Genomic DNA, 22,618 nt, shown 5'->3' on the forward strand with positions numbered 1-22,618 from the left:
TCCTCGAGCCCAGATTTCTCACGCCTCCCCGTCTTTCCTTTTAGTTTTCAGAACCATGTATGGTCATTCCTCTGAATGGTTCCTTCCTCAGATTCAGGGCTTGTGTTCCTTAGACCCTCACTTGGCAACCTTTTGGCATCAGCTTTGGATACTAATGCAAACATAGGGACTCCATGGCACAGCCATGTCTTTCCCAGCATTTTTCTCCCTGTTCCTTGGGTGGGAAACTCCAAATTGCCTGCTCTCTGGCCTCTAGTTGCCTTTTGACACCCTCCCCGCCCCAACTGGGTCCTTGGAATGTGCTGATTCAGACACAACAACAGGCTGTTCCTAGGGGGTCTTTCAGTCAGGAATGTGCCTGGGGAGCCCAGCCAGGCAGCCTAGGGGCTGGTCTGGGTTCATGTCAGTGAGGTCCCAGCTCCTTTTCTAGGATCAAGGATGTGTTCTTCTGGATGTATGAGAACCCAGGTCAATCCCTGGCCCCTTGATCAGTGAGAACATGGCCACTCGCACTCTTATGCAGACTTGTGTGCCCCTCACCCCTGGGGGGTTCCATCTGTCTCACTAGAAGTGAATTTATTTCATAGATGGGCAGTTGTGTGGGCTCTGGAGGCTGCCTTGCGCTTCTGAAGGGAAGGGAGCTGGTTGACGAAATCAGCCCTCCCTTCTCCTCTGTCTTCCAGTCAAATGTCGCTGCCTCCAATGCCAAGCTGGCTCTGTTTTACGACTGGCTGTTCTTTAGCCCAGACAAGGATAGCATTATGAACATAGGTATGTGACCAGACCGGGCAACACCACCCTCAACTCCCAAGCCCCCGCCTAGCCTTGGTGACAGTAGTCATAAATCTCAGGGCAGCCCGGGGAGAGGCAACTTATCCGGGAGCAGTTCCATAGTTCCTCACCAGTGCTCCCTTGATGTAGAAGGAAGATTGCTTTTATGAAGCCAAGCGCTCACTCCCCCCTTTTGCCCTAGAGCTTATGCGTGGGCTTCCGGTGGGGAGGGCCTAGGCGCAGGGCTGTGCCACACCCTGCTTTTCCTCTCCTACCACTCCTACTCTCCAAGCTGTATGCTGGGGACAAGGGAGATGAGAGCTAGGAGCTGTTTCAGGGCTTGTCTGCTTTTGGGTCTGCTCAGTGGGAATAGGGGTAGGGATACAGCTTTCTCCCGAACCATTCGTAAGTATTGATGCCTTGTTTCATGGAGCTGGGCACAGACTGTCTGATGTGGGGGCCCTTTCATTCCACCTTCCCCAGAACCGGCCATCCTGGTCATGCACCACTCCATGAAGCCACACCCAGCCATCACTGCCACACTCCTGGACTTCATGTGCCGTGTAAGTGTGTGTCCCTTCACCTTATAGGCCCGCAAGTAGGTCTTCCCAGTGCCCTTCATCGTGGGAGCAGCTGTGGTCGTAGGTCCTACCCCCCAGGTTAGTGAATATTCCCCTTCCGTATTCCTGCCATGTGCCATGTGCTGTGGGATCTTTCCATGTCTTTCTTGACCTCAGGGATAATGACTTAAGGTAGAATCTGGTCTCTCTGAGGTGCAGCCAGGTCTAGGAAGAATTAACCATTTTAGCAACCTGGAATGGTGAGGAATATTCCAGACCTTTCTGCAGCCATACTTGTGTTTTCTGATCAAAACTGAAGCAGCTTTTTAGCTCTAGTTCAGCAGAACACTCTGTGTTGTGTGCTCATTCTTTGCTTCCTTTCTTCCCTTCCAGATCATTCCCAACTTCTATCCACCATTGGAGGGCCATGTGCGACAGGGTGTGTTCTCCTCCCTCAACCACATTGTGGAGAAACGGGTCTTGGCGTAAGAACTTTACATGTCTGTAAGCAGCGGGGAGGGGCTGTTTTCTTATGTGTCACTAGGTCAGGCACGTTCAGATACTGTCCTACCACTGCTGACTTTTCTTGACAGGTATAGAAAGTACTAGCTCTGCCTCAGACTGCTGAGAGTATGTCCTCTTGACGCTTACAGAAATTCCTGTCTTGTCACCACATTCCAGGGGTCTGAGTATGGCCCAGCTATACTGGTTGGGCGTAGATCTGTCTCTCCCAACCGAAGTGAGGCGCTCTGATGTTGACCTCCATTCATGCTCCCCCCCAGGCATTTGGCTCCCCTGTTTGACAACCCTAAATTGGATAAGGAGCTTCGGGCAATGCTGAGGGAGAAGTTTCCTGAGTTCTGCAGTTCGCCTAGCCCACCGGTGGAAGGTATGGGGCCCTCCCATTCTATCACCTGTTTGAGAAGAGGGATGGAGACACCCAGGGCTCTCAGCCTGGAGCCCCATGTATGTCGCCCTGGGGCGATTCTTCACCTCTGTGACTGTCCATTCCAGGTTTTTGTTCTGCACTTTCTCTTTAATGAGTTTTTGAGTTGTCTTCCTTGGTTCTCCCTCTCCATCTGATCTTACCTGACTTTTATGGACCTCTCTTACTCCTCAGCTCCTGTGTCTTCTCTCAGTAGCCTACCCTCCATAGGGAAGGCTTTCATGGGTATTTGTGTTTGCCTCACTGTAACTTCGTGCGACTCTTCTCTCTTCCCATCCCTGGGCCCTGAGTCCTGATAAGAGGTGGTCATGTTGGGTCTCAAGTCTTGCTCCCAGTTATACACATACACCCTTTTTTGTTTTGGGGTAAGCCTTAAGCCAAGCAGAACTTCCCAGCTTGGTTTTAAAGTGAAGAGCGGGCGCCTGGGTGGCTCAGTTGGTTAAGCGACTGCCTTCGGCTCAGGTCTTGATCCTGGAGTCCCGGGATCGAGTCCCACGTCGGGCTCCCTGCTCAGCAGGGAGGCTGCCTCTCTCTCTGACCCTCCCCCCTCTCATGTTCTCTATCTCATTCTCTCTCTCAAATAAATAAATAAAATTTAAAAAATAAATAAATAAATAAAGTGAAGAGCACTTGGGACTGTCCCTGGTCTTACCTACTTGTCGATGCAAGCTAAGCACAGCAGGCATTTCCTATACCATTCTTATTCCTGGCAGAATTGCCCTGCAAGTCGTGGAAGGTTGTGAGGACACAATGTCTGTCCTTCCAGGGTCTGTAATCCACCTGTCCCCCAAGTTAGGCATGTTAGGTCACAGGAGACCATCAAATGCCTTGTCTCTTTCCTCCCAAGTCAAACTTGAGGAGCCGGTTTCCGTGGAGATGGACAACCACATGTCAGACAAGGATGAGGCTTGCTATGACAATGCAGAGGCAGCCTTCAGTGACGATGAGGAGGACCTCAGCAGCAGAGGTGGGCACAGCAGAGAAGGGGCTCCGGGTGGCATCACCCCTCAGAGGACCAGGTGGCAGGGGCAGCCTCTCTGCGGCCTCTCTGTTGCCTTGGCCCCTGAGTTAGTCTCGTTAGCAGGGTTACCGGATGGGACCCCAGGGCGCAGAGCCCTGCCCTTGGCCCTGAAGCAGGAGGGAGGGAAGGAGGAGTGGCCCCTGCCCTTGTGTACTCCTAAGGCTGGGTGTGTCCACATCCAGGGCACATGCACACCTGGCGTGTGGGGCTGTCCCTGCTGCTGGTGTCTGGGGAAGTGACCGCTCTCCTGAATCATTCCCTTCAGGAAAGAAGAGAGAGTTTCGCTTCCACCCTATCAAGGAGACAGTTGTGGAGGAGCCAGTCGATATCACCCCTTACCTTGACCAACTGGATGAGTCCCTAAGGGACAAAGTGCTTCAGCTCCAGAAGGGGAGGTAGGTGCAGCTCCTGCCCTCAGCCTCAGGAGGCTTAGCCCCAGGCTTTCGCCCTGCTACCTGGTGGGGTGGTGGGGAGTATGGAGAGCTAGTAGAAGCTCCGTGATGTGCCTTCTGCAGTTTGGGTTGGGGGGTATGGGCTGGGGGAAGGCAGCCTCGCTCCCCAGCATGCAGTTCTCACTCTGTAGGTTCTGAGGACAAGAGTCTCTGAGAACCAAAGTGGGATGATGGGGATTTCCTTTCCTTAGGGCCTCTGCCCGGAGAGTAGCAAATTCTGCCCTAAAGCCTCCCTGACCCAAGCCCAGATTCATACAGAGCTCCTTTGTTTTGTCTGTGCATGAGTGTGCTTTGCTGGTTGTGTGTCCTGCCCTCTGCTGTCATTTACGTCCCTGAGATTTTCTCTCAATTCTTCACTACAGTGACACCGAGGCCCAGTGTGAGGTCATGCAGGAAATCGTGGACCAGGTCCTAGAGGTGAGGAGATCCCATCCCCTGAGGAGGAAGCAGCCTAGCCCGTGCAGCGCAGAACTCCCCCACTCAGGCAGCTGACTCCTTCCCGTCCCCAAGATGGGTCCCCTCTGGTGGTGCAGGGCTTTGTTGATCCTGGAGGTGGAAGCAGATTGAGTGCAGAGGCTCCGGGTCGTGGGGGCAGTAAGGCTTGGGTCCCGTGGTGATACCTGCTCACTTGTCTCACCATCCAGGAAGACTTTGACTCGGAGCAGCTGTCTGTCCTTGCTTCCTGCCTACAGGAGCTCTTCAAGGCCCACTTTCGAGGGGAGGTGTTGCCTGAGGAGATCACCGAGGAGTAAGGCTTATCTTTCCTGACCCCTCCACCTACCCACTGGCTTCTGGGAGCCAGAAGTATGCTCTTAGAGCCCTAGTCCAGGAGGCATCTTGCTGTAGACTTGAGAGAAATAATCTTCACTTATTTTACTTTTTTTTTTTTCACGATTTTATTTTCAAGCAATCTCTACACCCAGCATGGGGCTTGAACTCAGACCCTGAGATCAAGAGTCACACGTTCCACCGACTGAACCAGCTAGGCGCCCCTCTCTTTACTTGTTTTTATTCTCACGTGTGCTGATTCACTTAAGGATTCATTTTTGTCTGCTGAATGCGGAGCGTGGGGCAGAGACTAAGGCCCCTTCCTGTGTGCCCAGCCCTTGCTGCTGTAGGTGGGATTGGACCCTTGCCTGGACCCTCCCAGAAGGGCAGGAATCTCATTTTCTTTTTTTTTTTTTTTTAAGATTTTATTTATTTATTTGACAGAGAGAGTTAGCGAGAGCAGGAATGCAAGCGGGGGAGTGGGAGAGGGAGAAGCAGGCTTCCCACCAAGCAGGGAGCCCGATGTGGGGCTCGACGTGGGGCTCGACGTGGGGCTCCGATGCCAGGACCCTGGGATCATGACCTGAGCCGAAGGCAGACGCTTAACGACTGAGCCACCCAGGCGCCCCTCTTTTTCTTTTCTTTTTTTTTTAAAGATTTTATTTTTAAGCAGTCTCTATACCCAACATGGGGGCTCGAACCCACAACCCCAAGATCAAGAGTTGCATGTTCCTCCAACTGAGCCAGCTGGGCGCCCCAGGAATCTCATTTTCAATGACAGTCACTACCCAGACTGTGGTGCATGTTAGGACTCTGTCTTCTCTGTGACCGAGCCTCTGGGGCAGCAGGAAGTTGACCTTTGGTTTGGAAAGGAGCAGGCTGGCATCTAGCCTCCATAATGTCTGCCGGCAGCCCATCCTCGCTACTCACGCGGATCTTAGATGTCACCCTCCTCTTGCAGGTCCCTGGAGGAGTCTGTGGGAAAGCCTCTCTACCTAATATTTAGGTAAGAATCAGCTGTAGGAGACAGTGCTGGGCCTTCCGTCCTTCCCCTCAGCAGTCCTATGCTTCTGTCCGAGGGTAATGGGACTCCTTTTCCGGAGGGCAGGGATATGCAGTGGGCACAGGTGGCTCGTGCCTCCACAGCAGAGTCTGCCCTGCATACAGCTCTGCTCCCTTCCTCCCACCTCCCGCCTCCAGGAACTTGTGCCAAATGCAGGAAGACAACAGCAGCTTCTCTCTGCTTCTGGATCTTCTCTCTGAGCTGTATCAAAAACAGCCCAAGATCGGCTACCACCTGCTGTACTACCTGAGGGCCAGGTGGGTATGGTCCCCACATTGGAGGAGGTGTCCTGGAGAGCCTCCCCTGCGAATGCTGATCCCCCGCTGGCATCACCACGGCCTTCCGTGTGTCTTTTTTAATAACAGCTTTAACACCACAGTTCGGTGGTTTAAAGTATATTCCCCAAGTTGTACAATTGTTGCTGCTGGCTAATTTAGAAGATTTTCATCATCTGTAAGAGAAACCACATCCCAGTTAGCAGTCACCTTCCCATTGTCCCTTTCACCCCACCCCTGTCAACCACGGATCTGCTTTCTGTCTTTATAGATTTACTTACTCTGCATGTTTCGTATAAATGGAATCATACAACGTGTGGTTTCTCATGACTGGCTTTGTCACTTAGTGTAATGTTTTCAAGGTTTATCCCCGCTGTAGCTTGTGTCAGAACTTCCTTTTTTTATGCCCAAATAATACTCCACTGTCTAGGTATACCACAGTTTGTTTATCCGTTCACCCAGCGATGGACATTTGATTTGTTTCCACTTTTTTGTCTATTGTGAAAAGAGCTGCTGTGAACATTCACATACAGATTTTTACCTGGACACAGGTTTTCAATTTTCCTGGGTATATATACCTAAGAGTAGATGCCGGTCGAACAGTAACTCCATCTCTAACTTGGTGAGGACCTGCCGAACTACTTTCCAGAGTGACTGCAGCCAGTTTCCGTTGCCACCTGCCGTGGGCGAGGCTTCTAGTGCTTTCACGGGCTTCCCAGCCTGTTGTTGGGCAGCTTTTTCATTACAACCATCCTAATGGGTCTGTGGTTTTGATTTGCATTTTCCTGATGGCTAATGATATTGAGCAGCTTTTCATGTGCTTGTCATTGGCCATTTACATATTTTCTTTGGAGAAATGTCTGTTCAGATCCTCTCCTGTTTTTTGTTTTTGTTTTAAGACTTATTAGAGAGCGTGCGCAGTGGGGACGGGCGCAGGGACAGGGAGAGTCTTAAGCAGACTCCACACTGAGCACAGAGCCTGACGCGTGGCTTGATCCCACCACCCAGAGCTCATGACCTGAGCCGAAGCCAGGAGTCGGACGCTTGACCGACTGAGCCACCCAGGCGCCCCTCCTCTCCTGTTTGTGTGGGTTTTTTTTTTAAGATTTTATTTATTTATTTGACAGAGACACAGCGAGAGAGGGAACATAAGCAGGGGGAGTGGGAGAGGGAGAAGCAGGCTTCCCGCGGAGCAGGAGCCGGATGCGGGGCTGGATCCCAGGACCCTGGGATCATGACCTGAGCCGAAGGCAGACGCTTAACGACTGAGCCACCCAGGCACCCCCTCTCCTGTTTTTTAATTGGGGTTATTCATCTTTTTATTGTTGATTTTTAAGATTTTTTTATATATATATTCTGGATACAAGTCCCTTACAAAACATAACGTTTGCAAATATTTTCTCATTCTCCGGGTTGTCTATTTACTTCCTTGATGGCATCCTTTGAAACACAGATGTTTTACTTTTTTTTTTTGAAGATTTTATTTATTTATTTGACAGAGAGAGAGACACAGTGAGAGAGGGAACACAAGCAGGGGGAGTGGGAGAGGGAGAGCAAGCTTCTTGCGGAGCAGGGAGCCCGGTGCGGGGCACGATCCCAGGACCCTGGGACCATGACCTGAGCCAAAGGCAGACGCTTAACGACTGAGCCATCCAGGTGCCCTGATGTTTTACATTTTGAAGAGTACAATTTATCTTTTCTCCATCACTTGTGCTTTTGGTGTCATGTAGATTTTCTCCTGTGTTTTTTTTCCTCTTTTTTTTTTTTTAAAGACTTTATTTATTTATTTGACAGAGAGAGAGATAGCGAGAGCAGGAGCACGAGCAAGGGGAGTAGGAGAGGGAGAAGCAGGCTTCCCGCTGAGCGGAGAGCCCAGTGCGAGGCTTGATCCCAGGACCCTGGGATCATGACCTGAGCCGAAGGCAGACGGTTAACAACGGAGCCACCCAGGCGCCCCTTTCCTGTGTTTTCTTCTAGGAGTTGTATAGTTTCAGTTCTTAACATTTAGGCCTATAACCCCTTTTGAGTTGTTTTGTACGTGATGTGAGGTGGGGGCCTCTATGTGTTGTTGTCCTCATTGTTCAGAGCCCAGAAATCAGGAAGCGAGCTTTCTAGCCTGAGCTGAGCCCTCTCCTATGTTCAACTCTCACCAGTTAGCAGCTTCATTAACTGACCAGCACTGGGGAAGGATGGGGAGAAAGAAAAGTGTGTCCTGGTTGCTATAAGTTACAAAGCTCTTGAGGAAGGCAGGGGAAAGCCATGAGACTGATTGGCCCAGAGCATCGGGGCAGCAAAGGGATTGCAGAGGAGGGCCTACCTGGGGGATGTCTGAGGCTGGATGCTGGCTTAGGCCCGACTGCTCTTGCAGCAAAGCCGCTGCTGGGAAGATGAACCTGTACGAGTCATTTGCCCAGGCCACGCAGCTGGGTGACCTGCACACCTGCTTGATGATGGACATGAAGGCCTGCCAGGAAGACGATGTGCGGTTGCTGTGCCACCTCACGCCCTCCATCTACACAGAGGTCAGTGCCTCTGATGGAGTGCCGCTGAGACAGGGCAGCTGTGCAGGCTGGGCTCACGAGACTGCGCATCTCTGCATACAACAGCTGCTGGCCTCGGCAGGCTGTTTTTTTCCAGCACCACACCTGCTTGTGGGCCCCCCCCCATTAAAGTTTAGAAAATGTCTAGAACCCACAGAATTCCTATCCTGTGCTTTGTGGTGTGAGTTGGGGTCTGGGCCTCTACACTTGTCTTCTCAGCTTTGGCCCCATCCTCTGGACCCAGGACAGGCCCCAACCAAATCCACGTTCACACATTGCAGGCCCTCTTGCCTTTTGATTGCTCACTCTCAGTTTCTCTAGTGGTTCCCAAAGACCAGGGCCTTTGTGGTGGGGACTCGACTTTCATTTCCCTCATTCACTCACTGTCTTCTCTAGGAACTGGGACATCAGAGGAGGTATCAGCTCTTCCTCTTGGTGAAGGTTCCTGGGAACAGGGAAATCAGGGCACGGGGTGTGGGCATGACAGGAGGAACTGTGATCTCAGCCAAAAACTGCAGGGGGAGGGGTGCACATACCCAGCATGTGGCAGTTTCCTCCTCTGCTCCCTCCCTGGTAAACTGGCCTCTCCAAGAAGGGGTCATGCCTGCCTGTCATGCACCCCAAACACTCACACTCTGCACCTTCTCTTCTTTGGCTGAGGGTTAATATAGATTGGATTTTTTTTTACTGCTGCCACACAGCACTCACCAGTCATGGCCAGTCCTTTTTGGCTCTAGCTCCATCTCTAGATGGCTCCCCATTGCTTTCCTGAGACACACACACTCCTCATGCTGTGGGCACACAAAGAGCAAATTTGGGTTTTGGAAGAGTTAGAGTCCCAGCTTCACAGCTGTTGGATCTTTGTTTAGGTATTTGTGTTAGACCCCACATCTGGCTAACCCAGCCATCCCCTGAGCATGTGGGAAGAAAGGGGAATGGATTATGAGGTTCAAGTCAAGGGGTGCACCCTGGACTCCTGCCCCAGCTTCCCTCTTTTTCTGCCCAGTTTCCAGATGAGACCTTGCGGAGCGGCGAACTGCTGAACATGATCGTGGCTGTTATTGACTCTGCGCAGGTGCACAAGGAGCTGTCCTCCTGGGAGGCCTGGGCAGTGGGGGGGAGGGGGGCCTGCACCTGTGTGCACTTCAGGCCTGGGGGCTGGAAGGGAAGTGGATCCCAGGGAGGCAGGCGGGGCTCATTCTCTCCTGGGTACTCCAGTTCCACACGGAAAGCTAGGAGGTGGGGTTTTTTTTAGCTTTCAACTGGCCACCCCCTTGGCTCAGGATGAAAATGATCAGGCCATTGGCCTTTCCACCATGTACAGGGCCCCGGAGGCTGCAGCTTTTCTTGTGTGTTGTTCTTGTGCTGAACTGAGGTCCCATTTCTGCTCCTCCTCTCCACTCGCCCCATTTATGACAGAAGAGCCCTTCTTTCTTTGCCTTTCTCCTACCCACACCTCTGTTCCAGACTCAGCCTCCCAGGGCCCTTTCCTCCTCCTCAGGCACAGGCTGGTGTGGGTTGGGGCCCAAACTAGGGCGACATAGACAAGTTGTCCATTCTCCCTCTGCTATGAGGGCATGGAAACCACTTTAATGGTTTTCTTTAACTATTTTGCCCCAAACAAGCCTTCACCTGTTCTTCACCAGCCCCTGCATCCTTCAGAGACCTCCCCATGCCTTTAAACCAAGTTTTCCCTTCCTTTGGTTTTTTCCCCATGTGAGCCCTCCTGCTTCTCTTTCCATACTGGCTTCCTGGCTTCTTTTAGAACCAATGGGTCTTGCCTTCTTCCTTCTCCTCCTCCTCAGCTCCAGGAGCTGGTTTGCCACGTGATGATGGGGAACCTGGTTATGTTTCGAAAGGACTCTGTCCTCAACATACTCAGTAAGTGAGCAGACCCTGCAGGCACCCCGGGGGGGAAGAGACGTGTGGCAGCCCTGGATGTTTTCTAGTAACAGCATAGCTGGCTCGGGCTGAGAATGGGGTAGACCATCACTCTGCCCTGCTCTGTGGTCTTGGGCAGTGTTTCTGGATCTGCTTAAGCTCAGGGCTGGTGGGACTATAGGAGTGAAGTGAAGTCTTTGAAAATGCTTTGTGTGGAAAGGGAGAGTATCTGTAGTGTTGGGGACACTGTCCTCACCTATGTATCACCCCTGCTTGGGATGCTGTTAGTCAGTGAGGTAGCCCTATGTGTGTGTGAAGGAGAGAGCGCGCAAGCGTGAGCACGCCCCTTCTCTGTCCCCTGCAGTCCAGAGCCTGGACTGGGAGACCTTTGAGCAGTACTGTGCCTGGCAGCTCTTCCTGGCCCACAACATTCCCCTGGAGACCATAATCCCCATCCTGCAGCACCTCAAATACAAAGGTGAGCAGGGCTGTGGGTAGGGACAATTGAGGGAAGGACCGTCCCAGTCCCTCTGGGGCAAGGCTGAGGCCCCTAGGCTTCTGGATGATCAGACCCACTGCTGCCCCTCCCAGCGAAGTCCGGAAGGCCAGGCTCCCTGGTCAGTCACTTAGGCTCTTCAGATGAGTCCTGCAGGCAGGCCCACTCTGAGCCAGGCACGAGCTAGGGCTCAGGCCGCTCGGGATTTTCTAGAAGCAAGGGATTGTTCTTCCTGGCTCCATGGGGAAGACTGTCCTTGCTCCTTTGAGTGGCTATTAACTGGGGGATGGGAGAGGTACCAAGATTCTTCCTGGAATTCTACAACCCTCTGAGCAGCCTCTGCCTTCCCCCACAGAGCACCCAGAGGCCCTGTCTTGCCTGCTGCTTCAGCTCCGAAGAGAGAAGTGAGTTCTACTTCCGGGGACTCTAGCTCCCAGTCACAGCATACCAAGAGAGAGCATCCTGTAAAGGGTTCCTGGCTGCTCCTTCAGGAGGCTGGCCATGCTTTTTTCTACTGTAGACATCTACTTATTCTGCCCTTCCCCTAAAATGATTTACAAACATGCAGCTCCCTTGGGATCTGGGCTTCCTCTTGACTTTACACCCCTGCCCACCAGGAGCTGCCCTGGGAGGAGGGAGGAGGGGGTGGGGACCGGACATCCTGGTTTCCTGCTCCCCACCCCTACTCTGCTGAGGCCACCCTAGGCTAATCCTAGAGGAGGCTGGGTCAGAGTACAGGGGTGGGGCCTGGAGGGGGAGCCAGCAGAGGCCCCTCCACCCTCCAGCACAGGCACTTTCCCAACAGCCCAGATAAGTAGGACAGCAGCTGTGTATCTTCTCTACCTTCTTGCCTTCCTTCCACCTTTTCTGCTCTCTTGCCCGAGAGACCAGAAGTGGTACAGAACATCCTAAAGGAAGTGGGCAGGTTGAGGGCTGTGGCTTGCCAGCCCCCTCCCCTGCGCCTTCTCGGGCTAGATACTGTGTGGTCCTTTTGCCTCCCTGGCCCATTTCCTGACTGTTCGGGGCAAGGTGGGAGAGATTTGGTGAGCCGCCCCCCAGTATACATACCAGCTGCTACTGCAGAAACTGAAGAATCACTTGTGTCTCCTGGCTTTGGCAAAGGATGAAACCAGCATTCCTTGGCCCAGAGAGAAGAGGGAGAGGGTGTGAGAGCAGGAAGCTGCAGCAACGCGGGTGGGGGTAGGGGGCTGAGGTTTGGGGAGTAAGTAGGTGGGAGAGACCAGGGGATCCTGAGGCCAGCTGTGTGAGCAGGGTGCCCTCCACTCCTCTCACACCCCCAGGCCCAGCGAGGAGATGGTGAAGATGGTGTTGAGCAGGCCCTGCCACCCTGATGACCAGTTCACCACCAGCATCCTGCGGCACTGGTGCATGAAGCATGACGAGCTGCTGGCCGAGCACATCAAGTCCCTGCTCATCAAGAACAACAGCCTCCCGCGCAAGAGGCAGAGGTGGGAGCAAGAGGCAGAGGGGGGACGTGGGCCCTGTGGAGGGCTGCCCACTGTCCACAGGCCATCACCAGGGCAATTCCTTCCTGGTTAGTGGGTGACACCTAGTGGTCTGAAGCTACATGGTGTGCGGGCCCACTCTGGCCCTTCCCCCTTTCCCTCGTGCCCGGTGGCTGGTCCCTGTTCCACCCCATCCTTCCCCATATGGGCTGCGTCTGTCTTCGGGAGGGGCCCTGGTGGGGAGGGTGTCCCACACTCCTGGAGCCCTCCCCTCAAGCTCAGACTCTGGCTGTGTGACTTCCCTGCAGCCTGAGGAGCTCCAGCAGCAAGCTGGCCCAGCTGACTCTGGAGCAGATCCTGGAGCACTTGGACAACCTGCGCCTCAACCTGACCAACACCAAGCAGAACTGTATGCGTTGCAGACCCTGGCTCAGACGAGCCCTAGAGTGGGTGGGGGCAGGGGCAGGAGAGTTGAGTGAGTTTCTGGACCACTCACTGTCCTTCCTTCCCTGCTCTCCCTCCTCCTCCCTCTAGTTTTTAGCCAGACCCCAATTCTCCAGGCTCTGCAGCACGTGCAGGCAAGCTGTGACGAGGCCCACAAGATGAAGTAAGGCCTTGGGAAGCAGTGGGGGAGGGGTCCTGCCCAGGACAGAGAAGAGGCTGGGAGGAATGTGCTGAGGGTGTGTTCTTTCTCTCAGGTTCAGCGATCTCTTCTCCCTGGCTGAGGAATATGAAGACTCATCCACCAAGCCGCCCAAGAGCCGGAGAAAAGCAGCTCTGTCCAGCCCCCGCAGTCGAAAGAATGCCACACAGCCCCCCAATGCTGAGGAAGAGTCAGGCTCCAGCAGTGCCTCGGTGAGAGCCCTCACCTCTGCTCAGCAGCAGGAACATTGGGGGCGGGTGGGGCTGGGACTAGTAGCTGCTCAGGCTAATGACTGCCCCCCCCCCCCAATCTCTTCCAGGAGGAAGAAGACACAAAACCGAAGCCTACCAAGAGGAAACGGAAAGGGTCCTCTGCAGTGGGGTCTGACAGTGACTGAGGCCCCGTGTTCCTCCATCCCACCCGATGTTGGACTGCCCTCCCCTCCTTGGTGAATCAGAGGTTAATGAGGGCTGGGGAGATAGTGGGGAGACACCCTCTCCCTCTGCCCAAGGCTCGCCTGGTGGGAAGGATGAGCTGCTTCCTTTGGCTCAGCCTGAGAAGCTGCCATGCAGCCCCAGCCCCTGCTCCCTCCTGTCCAGGCGCCTCCAGCCCCATCACACTGCTGCTCCCACCGACTTGGGTCCCACTGAAGCCAGAGGCTGTGTGAAATCTGGGCTGGTGCAGGTCCTCAGCCCCTGCCCCTCCCCAGCCTCCCAAAGAGAAGAGAAATGGCAGATGGGGCTTGCTGGTCAGAGAGGCCAGGATTGGAGTGAAGACAGTGTATGGATGCCCCTTCCACATGTTCCCCGTCCGGCCTTGATTTGCTCCTAACAGGCATTTTATAGTTGCTCTCCATCCTCCCGTGTGAAATGGGCATTTCATCAGTGATGTGGTCCAGCTGCCTGCCTGTTCCTCAACATGGGGCAGATGCCATAAGAGTTCAGGCAGGGACTGAGGGGAGAGGGAGGCCAGAGCCTTTGGGACTCCCAGAGAGAGACTTCCACAGAACTGTCAAATGGTCCCATTTCCTCGGTTCTGTCTTTTTGGGGTTTTTTGTTTGTTTGTTTGTTTGTTTTTTTGGCAGAGATAATCGCGTTTTAAAAGTTTTTAAATGACAATAAAACAAGCCAGAACCTCTTTTGTGCTGGAGTTGCTGGCCCAGGTGCTCTTACCCTGTGCACCTAACTGGTTGCCCCCACTCCCCTGGTGGCCTCAGAACTTCCCCTTTTCCCTTCCCGAACACCCCCTTGTCTGGAGCAGGAGGGACTTTTTGCTGCCCCCCTCCTGCCCAGACTTCCTGCTGCCACTGGGGCTGTGGGCCAGGCACTGACCTGTCCAGGCACCATCTCCCGTGAAGTTGAACCCTACTTCTCTGTCAAGAAACTAGAGGCTCCCGAAAGTGAGTCTTAGTAGATCTGTGTGCTTATCAACCCTTGGAGGACTGCTTGGGGGTGAAGGATGCCGCCAACTCGGATTCTGATGGACAGAAGTAGGCCTGGTGGGGAGAGTTCAGATGCCAGCAAGAAGGAACCAACCCTCTTTGTTCCACAGTCTGGCCACTTGCTGTCTGTCCCCTGTGTCCCAGCAGAAAAGAATCCCCTAGGCTGCCCAGGAGGCTGGGTGGCCGACGGAAGAGAGAGGAGTGAGGTCTTGGCGCAGGACAGAGGGCTCCTGCAGAATCCAGTGTCCCCTTCTTCAAAGCTGTTATTCCTTCCTTTAAAAGTCTTAATCGCAGGAGGCCTCTTCCTCTCCCCTTCCCGTTCTCTCTGCCCCAATTAAAACCAGGATGGAAAGCATTCGCTGGCTGGCCCCAATTATTGTGCCCTTGCCCGGAAGGAGGGGCCTCCGCAGTAGCCCCTCCAGAACTCTGGCTGGCTGGGCCCCCACCCATCCCCTGGGGCTGCTGCTGGCGCTGGGGGAGAGCACGGGTCTGGCAATCGGGCCGGGTCTTGCAGCGCCAAGTGGGCAAGGGGCCGAGTTCTCCGGCCAGTTTTGGGGGAGAGCAATGGCATCCTTAGGCCGGGACGCCACAGTTCAGCCAGATGCCAGAAGCGCCCTTGGGGAGAAAACCTGAACCGGGACCTGGGAGGGTTTGGGCCGCCGGCTGTCTGGGAGGGAGCGCGCACAGGGCGGAGCGCGGCTGTGGGGAGGGCGGAGAGCGCGGGGCCGCCTCCCACGCACTCCCGGCCTCGGCTCCCAGCCCGTGGGGAACCGGGAGGGGGGAGGGGGGAGCTGGGTGGGAAGGGGCGTGTGCCGGCGCACGCGCGCTCCCAAGAGGGAGAGGTCTCCGAGCAAAAGCGAGCGGCCCGTTTTCGGAAGGGAGTCTCTGGGCCGCGCCAGGGACGAGGGCACCATGGCCGCCCTCCTGCTGCTGCCCCTGTTGCTGCTGCCACTCCTGCTGCTGCGGAAGCTGCACCTCTGGCCCCGGCTGCGCTGGCTCGCGGCCGACTTGGCCTTCGCGGTGCGCGCCCTACGCTGCAAACGGGCTCTTCGAGCGCGCGCCCTGGCCGCGGCCGCCGCCGACCCGAGGGGCCCCGAGGGGGGCTGCAGCCTGGCCTGGCGCCTCGCGCAACTGGCCGGGCAGCGCCCCACACACATCTTCCTCATCCACGGCGCGCGACGCTTCAGCTACGCGGAGGCCGAGCGCGAGAGCAACCGGGCTGCGCGCGCTTTCCTGCGCGCCCGGGGCTGGGACGCGGAGCTCGGCGGCGGCGCAGAGGACGAGCGGGCCGCGGGAGTTGCCGGCGCCGCGGCCCCTCTGGCCCCCGGGGCCACCGTGGCGCTGCTCCTCCCCGCCTGCCCAGAGTTCCTGTGGCTCTGGTTCGGGCTGGCCAAGGCCGGCCTGCGCACAGCCTTTGTGCCGGCCGCCCTGCGCCGGGGTCCCCTCCTGCACTGCCTCCGCAACTGCGGCGCGCGCGCGCTCGTGCTGGCGCCAGGTAAGGCCGGAGCGCGAGGCCAGCGGGGGCGGGACCGGCCTCGGAAAGGGGCGCGTCGGTGGGGGGCGGGGAGGGGGAAGGAAGCCGAGCCTCCTCGAGGGGGTTCGGAAAGGGTGCTCGGGGACTTGAGTCTTTGGGTTTGCGAAGGGATGGAGCTGGGTCTTTGGTTCCCAGAACGGTGATGGGATGTTCCTACTCTTCTCGCCCAAGAGCAGTGAAGCGGGGGGGGAGGGGCGGGGGGGGTTGCAAATAGGCTGTGGGGTGGAGAATTCTGGGTCCCCAAGCTATGCCTTCCCACCTCATCCAGAGTTCTTGGAGTCCCTGGAGCCTGACCTGCCAGCCCTGAGAGCCATGGGGCTCCGTCTCTGGGCTGCAGGCCCTGAAACCCATTCTGCTGGAATCAGCGATTTGCTGGCTGAGGCCTCCGCTGAAGTGGATGAGCCAGTGCCGGGGTACCTATCTGCCCCCCAGAGCATAATGGACACGTGCCTGTACATCTTCACTTCTGGCACCACGGGTGAGCACTGGCCTTACCTCCCAGAAACTAGGCAGAGGAAGGCAGGGGGCTGGGGACAGGAACTATGGCCTCAGTTTCCAGGCCACTCCTCCAAACCCTCCCCGCCCCTCCATGCTGGTCCCGAGAATCATACTAATTTCTCCACCTCCCTGAACTTCCCACATTTCCAGGACAGCTTGGCCTCCCTTCTTTTCAGCTTCAGCCTTGCCTCTGCCTCTTTCTTTGGGAAACCAGGGGCAGAGGGAGGCAGGGCCTGAAGCTCAGACCCTTCCCCGGGTCTCCCCCCACCACCCACAGGCCTCCCCAAGGCTGCTCGGATCAGTCATCTGAAGATTCTGCAGTGCCAGGCGTTCTACCAGCTGTGCGGAGCCCACCAGGAGGATGTGATCTACCTTGCCCTCCCACTCTACCACATGTCCGGCTCCCTGTTGGGCATTGTGGGCTGCTTGGGCATTGGTCAGTCTCCCCAACTCCCACCCCAATCCAACCCCCACCTTTAGTCCTCCAGCAGATGTTTTTTCTAGCAAACATTTATTAAGTACCTAAGTGGTATGCACACCTCGGGATGCTTCCTGAGTCCTTCAGGGTAGAGAATCCAGAGGAAGAAGGAGGCAGGGCCTCCTCTCCAAGAGCTCCTGGTACAGCAGAGTAGCATCACCTGCACAACCTACAGACTGGCTAAGGAGGCCGTATCGTTCACAGAACTCCAGACTCCAAGGTCGGGGTGGGGAAGGGCTGTGGATGTCAGCCCAGGAAGAAGCAGATGGAGAAGGTTGGGACTTGGGGGCAGGGTACGGAGCACGGACTATGTGGGGACAGGAAGTAGAGAAAGGGCACTGACCTCCCTGAGGCACAGGTGGGAAAGGAAGAAGGCCAAGTTGGGCCTGCTGTTGAATGTCCCAGCAGGGCCTTCCCAGGGACTACACACTGCACTGAGGACTAGTGTCTGGGAAGGAGGTGGTCAGGGCGCCCCCATAGCCCTTAACCTCACCGTCCTTCCTCCCCCCTCCTCCACTTCTGGCAGGGGCCACAGTGGTGCTGAAGTCCAAGTTCTCGGCTGGCCAGTTCTGGGAGGACTGCCAGCAGCACAGGGTGACAGTGTTCCAGTACATCGGGGAACTATGCCGATACCTTGTCAACCAGCCCCCGGTGCGTGGGCACAGGTCCAGGGCAGAGCTGCCCAGGCAGGGAGGTGGGCACTTCATGGGAGACGCTGAGACAGTGGTCTGGGAGTTGGAAGAGAACGGCAGGGCGGGGTGAGGGGCCTGGGATGACAGGATATCTGAGTGAGGTCACCGTGGAAGGGGCTCCAGGGGAGTGGGAAACAGGACTTCACTTTTGGGAGTTGGCGTCTTGGTGGTGAACCTTCTGCCCATCTCTCCTCATCTCAGAGCAAGGCAGAACGTGGACATAAGGTCCGGCTGGCGGTGGGCAGTGGGCTGCGCCCGGACACCTGGGAGCGTTTTGTGCGGCGCTTTGGGCCCCTGCAGGTGCTGGAGACCTACGGACTAACAGAGGGCAACGTTGCCACTTTCAACTACACAGGACAGCTGGGTGCTGTGGGACGTGCTTCCTGGCTTTACAAGGTAAGGGAAGGGTGGGGAAGAAACTGGGGATCCCATGGAAGGTGGGGGCCGGCAGGGAGGGGGCTCGTGCAACTGAAATGACCCAGTGCCTGGGTCTCCCTTTCCCCAGCATGTCTTCCCCTTCTCTTTGATTCGCTGTGATGTCACCACAGGGGAGCCAATTCGGGACACTCAGGGGCACTGTGTGGCCACATGTCCAGGTTCGTGCTCAGGTGGGGTGGGTGGGGGTGGTGCAGATGGCAAAGGAGGATTGGGATTAGACAGTGGGGTGAGGGGCAGGAGGTTCTGGGTGAGGTGGGCAGTCACCCCTGACCCCAGTGACTCTGCCAGGTGAGCCAGGGCTCCTGGTGGCCCCAGTGAGCCAGCAGTCCCCATTCCTGGGCTACGCTGGGGGGCCAGAGCTGGGCCGGGGAAAGCTGCTAAAGGATGTCTTCCGGCCTGGGGATGTTTTCTTCAACACTGGGGACCTGCTGGTCTGCGATGACCAGGGTTTTCTCCGCTTCCACGATCGTACTGGAGACACCTTCAGGTATCTGTCCATGACTTTGAGTCCTTTCCCAGACATCCAGTCTCTGTGACCCGAAGCCCCTAAACCTATCTCCCTAACTTGCACCCAGACACACCCAAACCCAGCCCCTCATCTAACCTCTCCTGTCAGACAGACCTCTGGAACACTTCTTCTCTGTGAGCATCTGGCACCCTGTGTCTTCCCCCCACCCACCTTCTAAGGCCCAGGATCTCTGCCCTCTTGCAGGTGGAAAGGGGAGAACGTGGCCACGACTGAGGTGGCGGAAGCCTTGGAGTCCCTGGATTTTCTTCAGGAGGTGAACGTCTACGGAGTCACCGTGCCAGGTGCCAAGACACGGGAGGTGGGAGGCAGCTGGCCCACTGCCCTGACCTGGTATTACTTGGGCCCAGGGAACATGAAGCTGGAGGGTGGTCCACAGCTGACCTTTCCCCACTGACCACCAGGGCACGAAGGCAGAGCTGGAATGGCGGCCCTGGTTCTACGTCCCCCCCACTCATTGGACCTTGTGCAGCTCTACACCCATGTTTCTGAGAACTTGCCACCGTATGCCTGGCCTCGATTCCTAAGGCTCCAGGTAATCAGCTGCTCCTGCTCCCCCCCTCCCCCCCCACCCCCTCCCGGTCATCTGCAGCAGCTGGTAGTGCCCAAACCCCACACAGGGATCCTCACGTGATACTCTCCGTGAAGAGAAAGAACAGCTCCTTCCCAGACATGTACTCCTTTGCCCCCCTTCATTCCCTCTGCCCTCCTCCAGGCTTGTGTCCTTCTCTTCCCTGTCACCCCGTCCCCTAAACTCTGACCTCATACCTCCTTTTCCCTGCCCCTTGACAAACTTCAGTCCCTTGACTCACCTGAACCACTGGGCAGAATATGCCTTCCTTCAACTCCTTTTGATGCCCCTCCTCAGGAGTCTCTGGCCACCACGGAGACCTTCAAGCAGCAGAAGGTGCGGATGACAAAGGAGGGCTTTGACCCAAGCACACTGTCTGACCCCCTCTATGTTCTGGACCAGGCTGGGGGTGCCTACCTGCCCCTCACACCTGCCCGGTACAGTGCCCTCCTGGCTGGGGACCTTCGCATCTGAGAGCCCCGCATGCTCAGGTGCCTGAGGGAGTGACTTTGTGGGTTGGGGGCATGGCAGGTGTACTGGGGACTGTCTGGGGTCTTTTTTATACCAGATTTGGAATCATTATTTTGTAATAAACAGGACCAGAGCCAGTCTAGCTCTGTCTTTCTGATCTGCGGTTTGGGGCTTCCCTGTCTGTGGAACTGCTTTTTCCTGGCACAGAGCCCCATACCTCTGCCCTGACTTTATGTGGGCCTGAGCTCCGCGTCTGGACCGCAGTGTTTTTCCTCTCAGGTGACTCCGTGTGATCCCTGTCCTTGGAGAGCCCCTGGTGGTGGGTGTCAGTCTGTGCTGTGTGTGCCCACCCCAGCTTCACGCCCTGAGCACTGGGCAGCTCTGTCGGGGGAGCTATGGGACTGGAGGCCTTGACCAAATGGCACAAGCGGACAGAGGCATGGAAATGCTGCTCCCTGTGGCCGGCCAGCCTGTCCCCACAGACGCAGGTGTGGCTGGGCTGGAGAAGAGTCAACCAGGCAAAACAAAGGTTTGATTTTGAGGAAAAGGGTCCTCTAGACACCCCTCTTCCCTCACAGCCTCTGATCGCGCCAGTCAGTGAGGGGGAAAGGGTGGAGCCACGCCAGCTCAGATGTTTCTAATTTTACCTAATCTTAGTCCTACATTCCCAGAGCAGCAGCCCAGGTTGGAGCCCCTCAGGCCCTGAGGAGACTTTGAAGGCTTTCCTGGGAGCAAGGCTCACAGTGCATGTGTGCACGTGGCAGCAGGAAGAACGGGGGACTCAAAAGGAAAAAGGCCTGTCCTTAGCCTCCAAATGAAGCATCAATAAAATTCATCATCTAGATGAAACTCCTGCTTCCCCTAAAACTAAAGTCCCACCTGTTGGGGTGCCTGGCTGGTTCAGTCAGTGGAACATTGGACTCTTAATCTCGGGGTTGTGGGTTTGACCCACACATTGGGTGTGGAGATTTTTTTTTTTTTTTTTAATTTTTTAAGTAAAGTCCCTTCTGTTTTGAGCTGTGGGTCCTGGACATATTTTGTTACTTTCCCTTGAGCTGTCTTTCTCCCTCAAATTCCTCTCCCCAACATGAGAGGTCAGGGGACGGGCCCCACCAACAACTTCGGGTCCCAATGGCTAAGTCCTGTTCTAAAACATATGCATTACCCCACCCTCCATCAGAAAACCCAATTCAGCATCAACAACACACTAATTGAGGTGCACATTGAGGTGCAGGTGACTTCACACACTGACCAATAAATGAGGAATTACCTCATTCCGTTCACCGAATTCAGCCAGAAAGAGTGCAATAGTTAGGTGTATGGGGGGGGTGCCATGGGGGGCCTGGGTAGGTGTGTCACTTGGCTGGCAGGGCCATGTCCTGCAGCTGCCCTCCTAAAAACCTTAACTCAGCCCATTTCCCAGGACGGTGAGCTGAGGAGCCATCTCTTCCCTCATGGAATCACACACATTTTTTTCTCCACAATCCGTGTTTCATTTCACCTAAGTCTGCGATGTCCAATATGGTGGCCACTAGACCTGCCTACTGAGTGCCTGAAATGTGGCTAGTCTAAAGCAAGATGTGCTGTAAGTGTAAAACACACACCAGGTTTCAAAGACTTAGTACCCCCCAAAATGCATTTTTTAATTTTATATTCTTATTTGATATTCCTTACATGTTGAAATTGCATTTTGGATGTATTGAGTTAAATAAAACATTAAAATTAAACTTGTTGGGCGCCTGGGTGGCTCAGTCGGTTAAGCGACTGCCTTCGGTTCAGGTCATGATCCTGGAGTCCCGGGATCGAGCCCCGCATCGGGCTCTCTGCTCGGCAGGGAGTCTGCTTCTCCCTCTGACCCTCCTCCCTCTCATGCTCTCTGTCTCTCATTCTCTCTCGCAAATAAATAAAATCTTAAAAAAAAATAAAATTAAACTTGTTTATTTTTACTTTTGTAAATGTGGCTACTAGCAAATTTTAAATTACGTATGAGTCACGTATTTCCAGTGAACAGTGGCTGGCCTAAATCCTGTCCCCAGGCCTCACTCTTCAGACCCACAAATACCAAGCATAGCGTCAGTGGTACCTGGCTGGTGCACGCCCTTGAGCCAACACTTTGCAAAGACAGCCGGAGGAGAGCATTCCGTCCCCAGGCTCAGGCAGGTGACGGGGACCAGCATGTCTTCAAGATGCAGCCTCTGCAGATGTGATCAGCAGTAGAAACGGACAGCTGCAAAAAGGCATGCTTTAAATCCAAAAGAACTAAGTTGTCCACTTACTACAATTAAAAATACTAAATCTTGGAAGAATTAGGTTCTTTAGAAAAAAATCCACTGAAATAAACGGGAACGGGATGCTGAGACAGCTTGCAAAGGGGAACCAGGCTGAGCCTCTAGCGCTTCCCTCTCCGGGCGGCTGGAGCGGAGGCGGTGGACACGGAGCCCCAGCCCGCCCCCGGCCGCGCCCCGCCTGTGGGCGCGGGTGCCGGGGGCTGCACAGCCAGGGGGCCAAGCATGGATTTTGCATTTTACGCGACTGAAGAGATGAAAGGAGAGTTCATGACGTGAGAAGACCACGTGGGATTCCGAGGTCTGCGGCCGCCTTCCTGCACCGAGCCAAGGCGGGCCGTCGTGGAAGACCGCACGGCCCGCACGGCCCAGGACCAGCCTGTGCCGCGGGACGCGCCGGGTCACCGCCCGCGCTCGGCGCTGGGCTCCCGGCCCGGGGCCCCTCCCACGGCCCGCTCGGGAAAGGCCGGAAGCGCGGCGGCGCGGCCACTTCCGGGCGCCCCGGGCCTGCAGGCTGCCTGGGCGCGCTCGCGTCTCGGCGCAAGCGCGAACTGGCGCCCACGGCTGGCCGCCAGGCACGTGCCCGGGCTCGAGGGAGGTGGAGCAGGCCTGACAAGTGGGAGGAGTCCTCTGGCGTGGGCGGGGCGAGCCGCGGGCGCCTTCCGACCAAGAACGGCGCCTGCGCATTGGTGCAGGGGCTCCTTAGGCTCTCTATGAAACTCCGGGAGCAGAGGGCGGTGGGGGCGACGTATCCGCAGTTCTCTTCTTTGGGCCTCTAGGGACAAAAGCGGGGAGAAATGTT

At 55.7% G+C, this 22,618-nt stretch overlaps 2 protein-coding genes and 1 long non-coding RNA gene across 4 annotated transcripts in view; 2 read left to right on the forward strand and 1 right to left on the reverse strand.

Annotated features, from left to right (window-relative positions):
* INTS3 (integrator complex subunit 3) overlaps positions 1-14,716 on the forward strand; it is a 42,627-nt gene extending 27,911 nt beyond the window's left edge. Inside the window, exons 12-31 of one of the 2 annotated variants that reach the window (XM_035009626.1) lie at positions 684-771; positions 1,255-1,334; positions 1,725-1,816; positions 2,114-2,220; positions 3,125-3,244; positions 3,564-3,693; positions 4,113-4,167; positions 4,395-4,498; positions 5,480-5,524; positions 5,719-5,838; positions 8,225-8,378; positions 9,403-9,471; positions 10,202-10,277; positions 10,642-10,755; positions 11,129-11,177; positions 12,075-12,242; positions 12,548-12,648; positions 12,774-12,846; positions 12,938-13,094; positions 13,202-13,279. In XM_035009626.1, the coding sequence (XP_034865517.1) occupies positions 684-771; positions 1,255-1,334; positions 1,725-1,816; positions 2,114-2,220; positions 3,125-3,244; positions 3,564-3,693; positions 4,113-4,167; positions 4,395-4,498; positions 5,480-5,524; positions 5,719-5,838; positions 8,225-8,378; positions 9,403-9,471; positions 10,202-10,277; positions 10,642-10,755; positions 11,129-11,177; positions 12,075-12,242; positions 12,548-12,648; positions 12,774-12,846; positions 12,938-13,094; positions 13,202-13,279 (1,980 nt within the window). Of the gene's footprint in view, positions 1-683; positions 772-1,254; positions 1,335-1,724; positions 1,817-2,113; positions 2,221-3,124; positions 3,245-3,563; positions 3,694-4,112; positions 4,168-4,394; positions 4,499-5,479; positions 5,525-5,718; positions 5,839-8,224; positions 8,379-9,402; positions 9,472-10,201; positions 10,278-10,641; positions 10,756-11,128; positions 11,178-12,074; positions 12,243-12,547; positions 12,649-12,773; positions 12,847-12,937; positions 13,095-13,201 lie in introns of both variants that reach the window. The other variant, XM_035009625.1, reaches the window with a different exon arrangement.
* LOC118013827 lies at positions 5,956-19,395 on the reverse strand. The gene is made up of 3 exons (XR_004680120.1): positions 19,302-19,395; positions 11,842-11,911; positions 5,956-6,032 (listed from the first exon to the last, which is right to left on the reverse strand). It is a non-coding gene; the product is annotated as an uncharacterized LOC118013827 (long non-coding RNA).
* On the forward strand, positions 15,145-19,669 carry SLC27A3 (solute carrier family 27 member 3). The gene is made up of 10 exons (XM_035009627.1): positions 15,145-15,818; positions 16,126-16,335; positions 16,633-16,791; positions 17,360-17,484; positions 17,727-17,921; positions 18,031-18,121; positions 18,252-18,450; positions 18,676-18,773; positions 18,894-19,024; positions 19,358-19,669. The coding sequence occupies exons 1-10, from the start codon at positions 15,236-15,238 to the stop codon at positions 19,532-19,534; spliced, it is 1,968 nt and encodes a 655-aa protein (XP_034865518.1). The 5' UTR covers positions 15,145-15,235; the 3' UTR covers positions 19,535-19,669.
* Positions 19,670-22,618: the final 2,949 nt, after the last annotated feature.

This window comes from Mirounga leonina, unplaced genomic scaffold (assembly GCF_011800145.1).
Source record: "Mirounga leonina isolate KUSES-001 unplaced genomic scaffold, KU_Mleo_1.0 Mir_154, whole genome shotgun sequence".
In the NCBI taxonomy this organism is placed as follows: Eukaryota; Metazoa; Chordata; class Mammalia; order Carnivora; family Phocidae; genus Mirounga; species Mirounga leonina.